Source organism: Lycorma delicatula, chromosome 5 (assembly GCF_047948215.1).
Source record: "Lycorma delicatula isolate Av1 chromosome 5, ASM4794821v1, whole genome shotgun sequence".
Lineage (NCBI taxonomy): Eukaryota > Metazoa > Arthropoda > Insecta > Hemiptera > Fulgoridae > Lycorma > Lycorma delicatula.
Window position 1 is genome coordinate 170,787,965 of NC_134459.1, and position 15,587 is coordinate 170,803,551.

Here is a 15,587-nt window from a genome sequence, read left to right on the forward strand (position 1 = left end):
AAAGATGTCAGTAGCAGAAAGGATACCTGCAGAATTTCAGCACAGTGCAGATGACGAAGCGATAGATAGATTATACAAACTGATGTGTAATATTTATGAAAAACGGGAAATTCCATCAGACTTCAGAAAGAGTGTTATTGTCATACCACAGAAAGCAGGAGCAGACAAATGTGAAGAATACAAAACAATTAGCTTAACTACTCATATATAAAAAATCTTATTTAGAATTCAGTACAGAAGAATTGAGAGGAAGGTGGAAGAAATGTTAGAAGACTTATTTGGTTTCAGGAAAGGTCAAGAGAAGAGGGAAGCAATTTCAGTGCTCAGATTAATAATAGAAGGAAGATTAAAGAAAAACAAACCAACATACATGCCATTTATAGACTTAGAAAAGGCATTTGATAACATTAACTGAAATAAAATGTTCAGCATTTTAAAAAATTTAGGGTTAAGTATAAAGATAGATGAACAATTGCTAACATTTACAGCAACCAAACTGCAACAGTAATAATCGAACATTTCTTATGTTGCAATTAAAAGGAAGCTGCAATTAAAAAGGGAATCCAACAAAAATGTTCCCTATCCCCATTACTTTTTAATCTTTACTTAACATCTAGCAGTTAATGATGTTAAATAACAATTTAGATTTGGAAAAACAGTGCAAGGTGAAAATATAAAGATGCTATGGTTTGCTGATGAAATAGTATTTCTAGCAAAGAGTAAAAATAAGATTTAGAAGAAACAATGAATGACATAGATGAAGGTCTTACAAAAGAACTACTGTATGAAAATAAACAAGAACAAAACAAAAGTAATGAAATGCAGTAGAAATAATGTAGATGGACCACTGAATATAAAAATAGGAAGAGAAAATATTATGGAGGTAGAATTTTGTTGTTTGGGAAGTACAATTACTAAAGATGGACAAAACAAGAGCGATATAAAATGCCGAATAGCACAAGGAAAACAAATTTTCAATCAGAAATATAATTTGCTTACATCAAAAATTAATTTAAATATCAGAAGAACATTTTTTTAAAGCATATGATTAGAGCGTAGCTTTATATGGAAGTGAAACGAACGATCAGAGTACCTGACAAGAAAAGATTAAAATCTTTAGTAATGTAGTGTTACAGGAAAATGTTAAAAATCAGATGGGTGGAGAAAGTGATAAATGAAGAAGTGTTGCGGCAGTTGATTGAAAAGCATTTGGAAAAATATAGTTAAAAGAAGACACTCTTATAGGCCACATATTAAGGCATCCTGGAATAGTCACTTGACATTAAAGGGAGAGGTAGATGGGAATAATTGTGCAGGCAGGCAATGTTTGGAATATATAAAACAAATTGCTAGGGATGTAGGATGTAGGGGATGATATACTGAAATGAAACGACAGGCACTAAATACGGAATGTTGGAGAGCTGTATCAAACCAGTCAAATGACTGAAGGCAGAAAAAATACAATAAAATTGAACGGATAACACTCAAGAAAGAAGATAAAATGTTCTATTGTCATATTAATAGTACAAATATAGACTAATGAAAACACTAGTGGACTATTTTGAAAAACAAAAAGTTAAGAGAGAACACTTGGAAAACAGCAAAATTGATGTTATAGAAAAAAAAAGTCATTATATAAGAATGAATAAATGCACTATTATATCATTCCTATTTCAATTATAATAGTTTATTGAACATTGATAGTTTTCAAGCACTTCATTATTCTGTTGTAAAATGAACTAATTAGCAACCGAATGTATTTCTGTGTACTACTCACACGTACCTATCTGTAATCATATGAGAAAGACCTATTAACAGCAGCGACTTTTGCTGAAATATTATGAATTACGCAAACTATTTTACAAAAAATTTCAGAAATCTAATCCCCTTTTTTATTTATTATTTTCATGTATTAAATTGTACAGGTTACAAAATTCAAATATCTCATTGGTATTTTAATACAATAGGCAAGCCGAAAGTTTTTAGTGTACTAGTCACTGTATTGTACTAGACTGTTGTGTTTGCATTTTATATACAAATCTGTCATGTAATCAGATGTTGTCATCCGGTTAGATAGTACAGTTAACCCTACTCATTCATCTTGCCTAAGCCAGCGAACAGTTTGGTCGACAAAGACGGGGCAAACCTTCAGCTCGTTAAATGTAATTTGTGAAAATACTGAACACCAATCATTTTACAGCAAAACATTAATCCATCATAATTCTTTTATGAAATAAATAGTAACCAAATGCATTTCCATGTACTATTCAGTTCTATCTGTCTATACATATGAGATATAAATTGTTCTGCTAAGAAGAATTTTTAAAAACTCCTAATAACAGATTATAGCTCCTAATATCTCACTGATATTTTATTGATTGTTGTAATACAGAAAAATATAGTAAACAGCATACGATTGTATTTCTGTACATAACTAATGTGTACCTCTGTATATATAGAGAAAGCGGTCTACGACAAAACCATTTTTACTGGAAAAAAAATTAATTATACTCATCCACTTAAAAAAATAAAAAAGTATCCCTTTTTTACTTATAATTGTGATTTATTAGATTGTACAGATTATACACTGCTAATATTTGACTATTATATGAATTTGTTTCAATGCTGAACATTAATCACTTTCCAGTAATTGTAATTCCAATATTATTCTATTAAATATGAAAACGTTTACCAAGAATCGAGAAGAAAGACTGTTTCTTTTGTCACATCTTTTTAACGAGTAATAATAGAACACTGAAAAAATTAATAGATTTTTTACTGAAAGAAAAACACAATAAATTAGATTGAAGCAATTAAATAAGATGTCCAAGAGGTAGGAATTGTAGAAAGATTTTAAAAACAGGATCTCTTTAGATAATTAATTTTCAATCATGATTAAGAAATAGAAAAAGAAGATGGCTGCAGAAAAGGCCTGAGGAAAAGAGAAAGAAACTGAATCGACATAAAAAAAAATGCTGGAACAAATTATCTTTAACACTGTCCATAAATGTCTAAATAAGAAAGTAAAAACAATTTATTTAATGCGCTAACAAATTCAAAACCAACCTAAGATTTTAAGCCCCCAAAGATGCATATAGACACTCATTAGCACCACTCACACCATGTAGGTTGGACAAAGTGAACAAGTTTAATTTAGTTTTAATCAACACTACTAGCCCGAGATAAATAATAAACTTGTATTCAGTCACACTAAAGTACAACTGATTTGTTTTTATGAAAAGGAATGATGTATGTTTAAAATAAAGAAGCATCCTGTTTTTTGTGATCACAAATTATATATTATAAACATATTTCTAAAGCATATTTCTTAGGAAATTATTTTCTAAGAAATTAGTACAGATGAAATATAAGAAAAAATAATTTTAATTAAAGTCATATAAACTTGTGATAGTGAAATTTTAGCAAATTATAAAAAACTATTCAAACTGCAAAAAACACAGAGAAAAGCCGCATTGTCTGGAACCAGTAACTTACCTAGAAAACACAAATCCCCGAATAAACAAGACATAAAGAATACATCAGATATCTAAAAAATAATAAAGCATTTGGATGAGGACCCAACAACTTTGCAATTTTTAAAATTATCATATGATTTATTAGAAAATTGATTTGAAAACATTTTGAAGAGAGAAAAAATCCCACAAGAATGCTCTAATTCATCCTCTTCACAAAATTTCTCTTCTTTCAGTAACCTATAAAATCTTACAAAAGTTGTGAGAATAGAAGGGCACATCAATAAACAATTTGGAGAATACATCAGGGTGGTTTAGAAATGGAAGATCTTGTGCGGAACAAATAGTATGTGTAAAATTAATAAGCCGCATAAATTATAACCTTCTTACCCTAACAAATAATTTCCATTGCCTTTTCTAAAGATTAATTTATTTTCAATTATCAGAAAAAGAATTTAAATTACCAATAAATAATTTAAGCATCGTAAAATATACGTTAATGAGACCGTTGAGTCAGATCCCTTTTAATTGTGTTCTAGATAGACATCAAAGAATGGAGGAAAAACAATGAAACTAAATGTGGTAGAAAAAAAATTGGGTTACAAAAAGGACAACCTAGGAAGAAATTGTTTTGCCTTTATGGAAGATCAGGCAATAATTGCAGACAATTTTGAAGTAAGAAAAATTCAAATAGAAACATTAAAATAATTGCAGGAAAAAAGGATTATATATTACATAAAAAAATTCAAATGTTTGACGAATATTAAAAATAAATCAAAATCTCTAGAAATTAATTATCACAGATTTAAATGAATTAATTCATCAGTCAAAAAAAAATCTTAAATAAAAATCCCTTAAAATATATAACAAAAAATTTGTTAAAGAAATGTATAAGAATACTAACAGTGCCAACAGAGGATTTTTTATTTTAAAGATTCTTAATTTTTTTGGGAGGTTTTAAACTTGTTGGGTAAAAAAAAATTAAACATTTTTTGCATTTTCCGACAGTATATATACTTTTAAAAACATGTCTAAATTTCCACAAATAAATTCATAATATTTTAGAGGTTATAACAACGAAAACTAGTAGAGATGCAAATAGAATTTCTGAGCACGGTGGAGAGACCTGCCATCTCAAGTCTCTGCCCTCTTACTGTTTAGATTTGCGGCTCCCATCCTTACAAAAAAAAAAATCTTTTTTTATTGTGAACAGAAGTTGAGAGAGTAATAAGACTATTTAAATGAATAGAGACATACATTTCAAAATGTTAGTTTTTGTTTATTTTCAAAGTTATGGAGTATTTTTAATTATGCTTGTTGCTGCAAAAGAAAAAAACATTATTTTTTAAAAATAGCTTTTATTTAACTAATAAACAAAAGGAAACAAATTAGAAAAACCCTCTAAAAAGTAAAAAAATAAGAAATCAAATTGAGAATTTTAAACAAAAAAATATACTATATTAAGAAATATAAAAATGAACTGAAAAGTAAAAAAAGTAAATATCTAATAATAACCAATAAATAAATGTAATAATTATTAAATTTTAAAATTAAAAGTAATGAAAATATTTCGTTAAATAAAAGCGTGGTGCAGTTTTTATAACAACATTTTCGAATAAGTATTTATAGACATTTTTTGTAGGTATTTTTTTATAGGTATTTTAAAATATATTTTTTGTTTAATGAGGTTGTTTGGTATATGTATATACTTTATTTATCTGTAATAAAATTACTCGAGTGTTAATTCTTTGACAGTTCAAATTTGCACAGAGATGACCTTTAAGGATTAATAAGATTAAAAATAAAAATTAAATTTAGAAATCTTGCACAAAGTTATTACATTTTGACAGTAATCTGAAAAATTATTAATTGTTATCGTTATTATAATTGTAATCGTAATTATGAATTCGTTAAATAAAAATTCATAATTAATTAAAATGAAATGTTTAAACGTGAATCAAATTTCATTGATTTTCATACGATAGATCAAAAGATATAGCAGTTGCAAGATTTGATTATAACTAAAGCAAGTTAAATAAAAGCTTATAAAAAGAGGAAAATAATTCACAACCAGCAGATAACAATAGACATTTTTAAAGAAATTGATACTTGAAAGTAGCACTAATTTTTTTACATGTATGTTTGGTAGTAAATTAAAAGCTAGTAAAGATTTTTAGGTCAATATTGATAACAGGCACAGCTTGTTTGGTTTTAATATTTGAAAACATTACTAAAATGTATGACACACGATGTGAAGTTAAACTTAATATAAAATCAGAATGAGGCTTTTAGATTCATTCAAGATCAGCGTTATTTGAGAAAAAAAAATGTTCAAGAAAAACACATATAACTTGTGATTTACACAAGTCTCACTTGAGAACTTTATATAACTTTTTACACCAAATTTTCTGACTGCCATGGTTCTGGGATTAAAATGTACATACTCATCATATATTATAAACTACAGTAATATACAAATCTGCATTTGAGGCAAACAAGATAGAAATTCCCCGCCTTAAGTTGTAAAAATGAGAAAAATGTAACATTAAATTATAAACATAAGAAAAATTTTGTCATATTAGTTTTAAATTATACACATATGAAAGAATGCTATTACTTTTTCCTTAATCAATTTCTTAAAAGGTCATAATTCTTTAATAAGGATATTGTTAAGATGTCTTTCCAAAATATAAATCTGATTAAATGATTTTTGATAAATGTTACAAATATTAATTTTTTTCTTTATGTGGAAATTAATATGTTTTAAAATCACAACTGCAATTAAAAGACTTTTGCCAAAATTTACATACATAATTTTTCCTTTTGGGATGCAAATTAATACGCAACTTTTAATTAGAAAAATGATTAAACATCTTCTGACAGAAGTTATAAATTAATTTTTCTCTTCTGTATGAATATTAAGATGTCTCACTAAAGAATATTTAGTATTAAATGACTTTTGACAGAAGTTACAAACATAATTTTTCTCCTTAGTATGAATATTTAAATGTGATATTAAATTTGAACTATGATTAAAACACTTCTTACAAAAGTTACAAATATAATTTTTTTCTTTTGTATGATTATTAATATGTTTATTTAAACGGCTTTTGTCATTAAATGACTTTTGACAAAAGTTACAAATATAATTTTTCTCTTTTGTATGAGTATTAAGATGTCTCACTAAAGAAGATCTACTATGAAGTGATTTTTGACAGAAGTTACAAACATAATCCTTAATATGAATATTTAAATGTGATTTTAAAGTAGAACTATCATAACAAGACTTCGGACAAAAGATACAAATATAATTTTTCTCTTTTGTATGAATATTAAGATGTCTCACTAAATGAGATTTACTATTAAATGACTTTTGACAGAAGTTACAAACATAATTTTCCTCTGTTGTATTAATATTAAGATGTCTCTTTAAAACATTTTCAAAATGAAATGACTTTTGACAAAAGTTACTATTATTTTTTTTTCTGTTTAGTATGAATGTTAATGTGTCTCTTTAAATAACAGTTACATCTGAATCTTGCAATATTACATCTTTCATTGCAATATTCACAAACCAATTTCCTTCCTTTCTGCTCGAGCAACTTGTTTTCACTACTTATATTCTCAATTAAATTTTTTATCGTTACATCACCATAAGCATAATTACATTCACTGGAGTTTTCACTTATAATTCCATCATTTAACGAATTATTTATGCTCTTACAAGTAATAAAATTCTTGGTACTTCCCTTGATAGTTCCTTTATCCATAGCAACCTGCAAATTAAGTTATTTTTTGTTATAATTATGAATTAATAAAACATTATTTCAATTACAATAACATTAATAAGTGTTATCTTTCAAAAAGCCACAAAATATGTATAAAAAATTGAATAATTTTAACATATATTCATAATCAACATGGTATTGAATATTAATTAATCATCGAGTTAACTTTAGTATAATAAGGAATTTTACTTATTTTATAGTATGTTTATACTCTTGACTGAAACTTTATTATCAAATGCATGTTTTAAGAAAACCAACTAGTTAGCAAATTAGTAACAGGTCAATATATTTATTACTTCTACATTCATATTGATCAGATCTACAAACCCACACATTTTATATACACGATGTCTGGGGTGAAGGTATCTAAAACTATGGCCCTATTTAGGAAACCAGTCCTTGAAATCTCTTACAACATAAGCTCAAACGACACGATATATCCCTAAGATTTGTTCAGTATACTCTCAGATTCAGCAGAATACACAAGTGCAGGCAAGCCGACTCCAATGCAACTGTCAAGATACATGCTTTGGTGCATGTTTTGCAAAAGACTGTGAATCAAGTAAGCGATGCACTCACTGCCAGTCTAGGTAAGTCTATTAGGTGGTCTAGTTATGGACTGCAAATTCCTCTTTCTACTGTTCATGACATTGGTAATAAGCACTCCATTTGCAAGTATACAAGTTACAAATACATCACATTAAACCAAACGTTCGCTGCCAATATCAGTTTGTAGCAGAGGTAATCATCATATTGAAAACAATCCTAATTATAATGATATTTTATTTAGAGATGAGGCAACTTTTCATACATTTGTGATAGTTAAAGACACAATTGTCAAATCTGGTATAGTGAAAACACCATGCAGGAATAAAAAATGAATGAGACATACCAAAAGTCAGTATCTGTTATGATGAGAAAAGATGGCATCATTGGGCAGTTTTTTCATGAAGTCCACTGTTACAGGGCACACGTACCATTATATGCTTACGAACTTTGCTGTTCTTCAGATTCCTGCAGGATTCAGTTTCCAACAAGATGGTGCTCCACACCACTTTTATCGACATGTACCTAAATAACACTTCCCCGGATGTTAAATCAGACAAGGAGGTCCTAGTACATTGCCACCTACATCTCTTAGATATCACTCCTCTGGATTGTTTTGCTTGAGGGTTTATTAAAAGTTATAACAAAGAAAAATTTGAGATTTGAACGTATTAAAAAAAAAAATTTTAAAGGTGTTGCTCTAACAATGCCGCAGTTGCTCCTAAACACATGGCAAGAGTTACATTATCGTCTAGGCGTCTGATGAGCTAAAATAGGTGCATACATTAAAGCTGACTAACCTACATTAAAATTTTGAGTTTAATAATAAAAAAAAAGTTGTAAAAATTATTACCTGGTTTTCTTAATACAAGTTGTACTTTAGGATACTTTTAGTCTGGACACCCTGTAGATTATAGGGTATGTATTGTATATATAAGTAAATAAATATATATATAACTAAGAAAACATTATTTATAATATATAATTACTATAATATAATCTTGTATTATAAGTATATAAGATTATAAAATAAAAGCATCTCTTACAAATTAGCACTTTTGTGGTACACACCTCACACATTTCTACACACCTCAAATCCTTTACAGGAACGATAAAATCATTCACAATAAAGCGATGTAAATTATACATTTTGCCTTTAGATCCTTGCCGATTTAAATCTGAAACCGTACTATGTAACAACATATGAGAACTAACCGTAACACCTTAATTAATGCAGATTGACTTCTCAAAAACATTGTTGATATCAGATACACCCGATCTACACTTTTTTGTCAGATGAGGGACATGGTTTCATTTATCAAGACTAGTGAATGAATTTCCTATATATGGAAGGAAACAATTTTTGTAACTGTATTGTCAGTACAAAAGTCTTCTGTACAATTTTCAAGAATTCTTTACTCGATTAAGATTGTGGATAAAAACTGTTGTTGTTTAATGTGCAACACATTGTTTCTTTGTCTTGATGGAAGAAGCCAATGTGTTGCACATTAAACTCATTAGTACACATTCATACAGCTTTTACAGTCAGCAGAGGACAATAGCCTCTGTTCCCAGATCTGAAGGGGATTAGAGTTTATAAATATTGTTTAGTTTTACCTAATATAAATACAGAATTAAAATTTATTTTACTTTCATTTCATTAATAACATTATATTTCACAACTATGTTTCATCTGTATCACGTCCATCCTGACCCTGTAGGAATAGACTCCCATCATGTGATGATTCTGGTCGCAATGTCACCCTCTCCATATTATCCCTACAAAAAACCTATCAATAAGTCTTAAACAAGACTGACCAATTACGCTTACAATAAAATAAACTACACCTAATAGGAAAGGCTGAGTTCAACACACACCAGCATGAATAAAATAAAACAAAAACATAAAACAGAATGTAAAAAAATGTAAATAGAGAACACGAGCAGAACATAAAACATGAATACTAATACCATAACAAGAACATAACAGAACAACAAATGGAAAACCCAAGGGGGAACCTACTCTACACACCTTCAGCAATCCTTTCTTTTACAAGAGATCCCATATGTTCTTCAATGATGGTCCATTCAGCCTGGTTTTTCCAATTTTCATGGAAGTCCAACGTCGACCTGATAACATCAAGCTAACAAATCACTTCTGTATGCTTCATATCACAGTGAAACATTCATAGAAAACATAAATGTAATTGTCCAGCGCACCACATTGTAGACATAACACGGAATCAACCAGGCCAAAGCAATCCAATCTGCCCCTAAACGTGCCATACCCTGGAAGAAATTGCATCACAAATTTTTTGATCATACCCAAAAAGCGCCCTGCAAACCAGCAACATCAGGAAACAGATCATGCCCATCAACTGTTTCACCCCATCTTGCCTGCCATAAAGGATAGCCCTGTTGCTTTATAGTCCAAACTTTTTCTGAAGTCAACTCTCCTGACTTCTCAGCAACATATCACTGTTGCTCCTCTGACACAAGATTCACTCCAGCAATCACCAAGATTGACTCATGTCATCATATGGTAGCCTCCTGTCAATGTTAACAGCAAGACGTATTGGGTCTCAATAACATATCCCAATAACTTTTTAAATTTCATCTTTTTCACCCAGACAGGCGCTGCATATAGCATAATTACCTCATACACACCCTTATACAGCGTACTCATGGTCTTAAAATTAAGAACCCCATCAGGATTGATCACATGTCGAATACCACAGAAGGTACTACAAGCTTTCTTTGCGACATATTGTAAGTGCTCCTCCTTGAATCAAAAATTCCCATGAAGAAACACCCTGAGGTACTTTTGAACCTGAATATATTTGATTCGCTGGCCTGACATCAAAATATACGCTTGCTGCCAAATGGACTTTTAAGGAGTATCATCGTGGTCTTTTCCAAGCTGAACATCATCTTATGTTGATGACCTCACGGCTCAAGCATCCTGCATGCCCAAGTGGATCTGAATGCAACCTCGCTTTGTGAGGACTGTTTGACCAGCAGCAGCCTGCCATCAGCATAAGCCACCACAACACCTGCTGGACAACCTATGCCTCAGAAGAGAATCAAACTCTACCACCCACAACAGAGGGTCCAACAAACTGCCCTGGAGACAACCCTTAGACAGTGTCTTACTAATTTCATGGCTGTTTCCACAAAGCACCACATCTTGATGAAATGAATGTCATCTGAAATAACTTTGCAGAACTTGCAATTCATTTTCATTACATCCTTGAGGATTTTCAGTAACATCACAAGGTCAATCTCTCATTCACACGAAGATACAGAACCTTCTCAAAAACTTTACCGTGAGCTGACAGCAACGTCAAGGGCCTGTAAGAGGCACAAACAGTAGCTTCCTTGTCACCGAATTTAAATAATAATTTAACTAATCCTTTCTTCCTCGAACAAACTGGGAAATACCCAGCAAACAAATATCTCCTGAAAACCCATGTGACAGTTCTGACACAAACTCAAACACAGCAAACAAGAAGCTCCACTGTTATACCATCAAAGGAAGGGGCCATAACCTTTCCAAAACTACAAATAACCTGACACACTTCAGCCTCGGTAATTTCCGAAGATAAAGCATCCCCATATACATGAGCGACCTCACGACACACCAGTAAATATACGCAGACTCACCATCTGCATTATCATCAGGCATTAAAACAAAGCTGTTTTTGTAACATTTCACTTTTGTCTAATATAATTCCATGCCAAGTTGAGAGAGTGGACAGAAGAACATCCTTTCTACGTTTGTGTCCCAAAACTCTATATACTACTCCTCATGGGTCTTTATTACCTTTCTTTTCTTTCTTTTTCCTGTTTAGCCTCCGGTAACTACCGTTCAGATATTACTTCAGAGGATGAAAGAGGATGATATGTATGAGTGTAAATGAAGTGTAGTCTTGTACATTCTCTGTTCGACCAATCCCGAGATGTGTGGTTAATTGAAACCCAACCACCAAAGAACACCGGTATCCACTATCTAGCATTCAAATCCATGTAAAAATAACTGGCTTTACTAGGACTTGAACGCTGGAACTCTCGGCTTCCAAATCAGCTGATTTGGGAAGACGCGTTCACCACCAACCCGGTGGGTTAGGGTCTTTATTACCCGGTGCTGCACAAAAGAACGCCATGAATCTCTTTTGGTACTACATACCTTGTAAAATTAATAATTCCTGCGCTCTCTATAATTAGCAACAAGTATGGCCCACCATCCAGGATCACATTCTCATTGAGATGCCCTTCGTAAACAACAGACAGACTGTTTCAAATTAGTATATTCCTTATTCGACCACAACACTTGCCTCTATCGACTGGAACTACATGGTATAGAGCACTAAGCAGTGTCAATAAAGGACGCCGATAATTTTTCTGCTAGGTTATCCAATTCCAAATCATTGACACTCCAAAACTTAAGAGTCTAACCGAGAGAATCCACAAATTTCTTCGCCTCTTTCTCCTACAATCCACTCTCACGTCAGACTTACCAATCTTAGCTTCACGTCTCCTTTACCACCTCTCTTGCTACAACAGGCTTAGCAGCCAACATCTCTTATCCCTCAGCCAGCGCTGCTACAACTGACTTAAAATCCCTCACCTTAGGAAGAATCCTATCCCGCACACTTTTGGAGGCACTCCTTTGAGTTTCCAATAACTAAACAATTAAATCATAATTCTCCTCAAAGGCTCGCACTAAGGTGGCAAAGGTACCTGCCTTTCTAAAGGTTTTCCCTGATTCTTGAACCAAAACCTTAACCTCTTCAGCCCAGGTCGATGGCTCATCTTGCGACTTATCCTCCCTAGAAGAGGAGGAAGAGCCACCAAGCTGCAACACCTCACCAGGTTTAACCCACTTGGGCTTACCCCGTTTCTTAATGTCAGCTGTGTCAGACATACCCTCAATCAACAAACCACTATATAGTGAACTAAATGGGTAAACCCTCAAGTACAAGAAATTCGCACCACTTAACCCGTGTTGGATTGACTACATGAAAATTTAGGTAAGAAAATTTTCACGTAAAATCTCAGATTAAAGTTTAATAGACTTACCAACAGTCATTATCTTTGCCAAACAATGTGGGTGCACAATAATAAACACACAATACAAATGAAAACTACCAATACAAAACATAAACAAACAAACCGTTCCCAATGTGACAGCAGCTGTTCAAATTAAACAAATGTATGAAATTCAAAATTAACAGACCACAAATTATTAAACATAACAAAAACCAATAACAATAAATACAAACTGAGTAACAGACAGTCCCTGTGCCAGTAGAGCAGTTCAAAGAGAATAAACTCACCCACTCCAACAGATTGCCTAGATAACCTATCTAGGCTACCTATGTAACCAAAAATTTGAAATAAAATACCCAAATATAGAAACCAAAAACAAATACCAAATCCTTACAAAAAATCTAGTATAATAATTTCTGAATATTTTCAGAAACATCACAAATGGTAACCAAATAGGCGGAACCCACACAAACCAGACTGTTTCTGCTGCATTGCATGTTTAACTCTCTGTATCGGGTCTGTTTTAAATTGCTTACCTGATAAAATATTTAAATATTACAACTGGAACAATTAACAACAAATCACACAGAGCTTATTGAAATGTGAACTATATCAACAGATTGTAATACATACATTTAAATTATCACCAAATTTTCAAACAAAAATTTTGCTCCCACACACTGATAATTTATTTATACACAGCATAAGCCAGTATTAATTAAATAGAACTAATAAAAATAAAACAATTTTTTTTTATAACAGAACACATAGAAGTAATATAATATACATACATACAAATACACACACACACACACACACACACACACATATATATATATTTATTTATGAAATAAACAAGAGAGAAATCATGTTTAATACTTACATGACCTGGATGAAACCCCATCTCTTCATCTATCTTCATCGTGCGTAAATCATTTATTTGTTTATTGGTTCTCATATTAAGATTAGGTTGTGATGAAACATCATCATTCAATACGATCTCAGATTCCTTTAAAAAAAAAGATATTAAATATTAGATATTAAAATATTAAATCACTTCTTTTACTCTTATCTGCTACTTAATATTACCATTATATACATCATAAAATTCAATTTAAAATAGATATTTTTGGTAACAAATATTATTAAAGATTTACAATTGCTAAAAATGACACAAAAATCAAGAATTAAAGACAGAAATAGACCAAAAAAAAAAAAAAAGTTGTTTTAATAATTTTTATATAAATATGCTATCAATGGAATATTACAAAAGTTGGTACTTACGTATTAACGCCACCGCAGCTACAGCTTTATTTAAAATCAAAGTAGTCAATCGGATTTCGGTGGAAAATGGGCCGATATAGAGTTTAACATAGATTCAAAACAATCTCTTTATTAATTTTAATATATTTATTTTATAAATATAATTTAACCAAACTTAACTAATTAACACTGTAATTTTTTGAGTATTCATTTAATAAATTCAGTAATTATTGCAATTATTTATTATTTAAATAACAATAAAATAAATAAATACTCAATTTTAAATAAAGCTGTAGCTGCGGTGGCGTTAATACGTAAGTACCCAAAAGTTATTAGAAATATATAGTTTTTACTTCCTTAATCTGTAGGTTGCAATTTGTTTAACTACAGAACAAAAAAAGCAACACCACCAAGACCAAATGAAACACAGATGATATGTAATGAAAAGATAAATAGTAGAGGCCCCAATTTTCTAGACCTCAAACTAGCTGGACTTTTTAAATTCAGACTAGGCAATTTTTAAAAAAAATAAATACATTATTTTAAAATTTTCACACTATTTCAAATAGATCTTTGCTTCAACGGGAAGTTTTTTTATAAATCTTTATTTTACTGGGTTTTTTAACTGACTTTTTTGCAATTCATTTACATTTAGCAAAAACATATATAGATTTAGGCCTATGTCATTATAAAAGCAAATTTCTACAGATTGCACTTTTTCTAACATAATATTGTTTACTTTTAACCATATTAATTTTTTCTTACTTTGTATGTATGTATGTTCAAAATTTATTTTTAATTTTACTGAAAAAATTTTTATTTTTACTTAGTGTTACCCATTAAACATTAGAATATGTCTAGTATAATATGATAAACCTTTTTTTAAATTATACATATTTGGTATTGCAAAGGTCCATTTGGATAGTTGATGAAAACTAGTCGGGTTCCTCTTTCAGTTGCACTAAATCTACTTGCTATAATAAAAAACAAAAAATGATTCTACAAAGTAGATATGTTTATGACATTTTGTATATTTATAAAACAAAAATAAATTGTATCTAATTCACTCACCACACACATTAACAGTGCAGCCACAGTTAAACTATTATTAATATTAGGTGACTTTAAAAAACCAGGTTCTGCATGGGAAAACATCAAATACATTTCTTTAGTTAAATGTTATAGTAACTTATTATTGCAATTATTAATAACAAAAAGTTCCATAAATTTCATAAACAATGTAAATCTACCTATTATCCAGAATTATTTAAGAACAGTATATGTAATACTAAATCTTACAGAGTTATTATTAAATTATACTGTTAAAGCTGAGCAATCTTTATCTAATGACAACTAAAGATTTTTTAAATTTGCTAATAAAAATGATAACGATAGATCTTATCCATCTCGTATGCTTTTTGTAAATGAGTATGCTAAAAAGGTTGCTGATATTGTAGAATTTTTCCTA

General features: G+C 30.4%; 1 protein-coding gene across 4 annotated transcripts in view; it reads right to left on the minus strand.

Moving 5' to 3' along the window:
• Positions 1-4,811: 4,811 nt before the first annotated feature.
• Positions 4,812-15,587, minus strand: part of LOC142325591 (uncharacterized) — a 30,131-nt gene continuing 19,355 nt past the window's right edge. For all 4 annotated transcript variants that reach the window (XM_075367526.1, XM_075367525.1, XM_075367523.1 and 1 more), the window contains exons 3-4: positions 13,740-13,865; positions 4,812-7,249 (exon numbers count right to left, since the gene is read on the minus strand). In XM_075367526.1, coding sequence (XP_075223641.1) covers positions 6,947-7,249; positions 13,740-13,865 — 429 coding nt within the window. In that variant the 3' untranslated portion in view covers positions 4,812-6,946. The remainder of the gene's footprint in view (positions 7,250-13,739; positions 13,866-15,587) is intronic.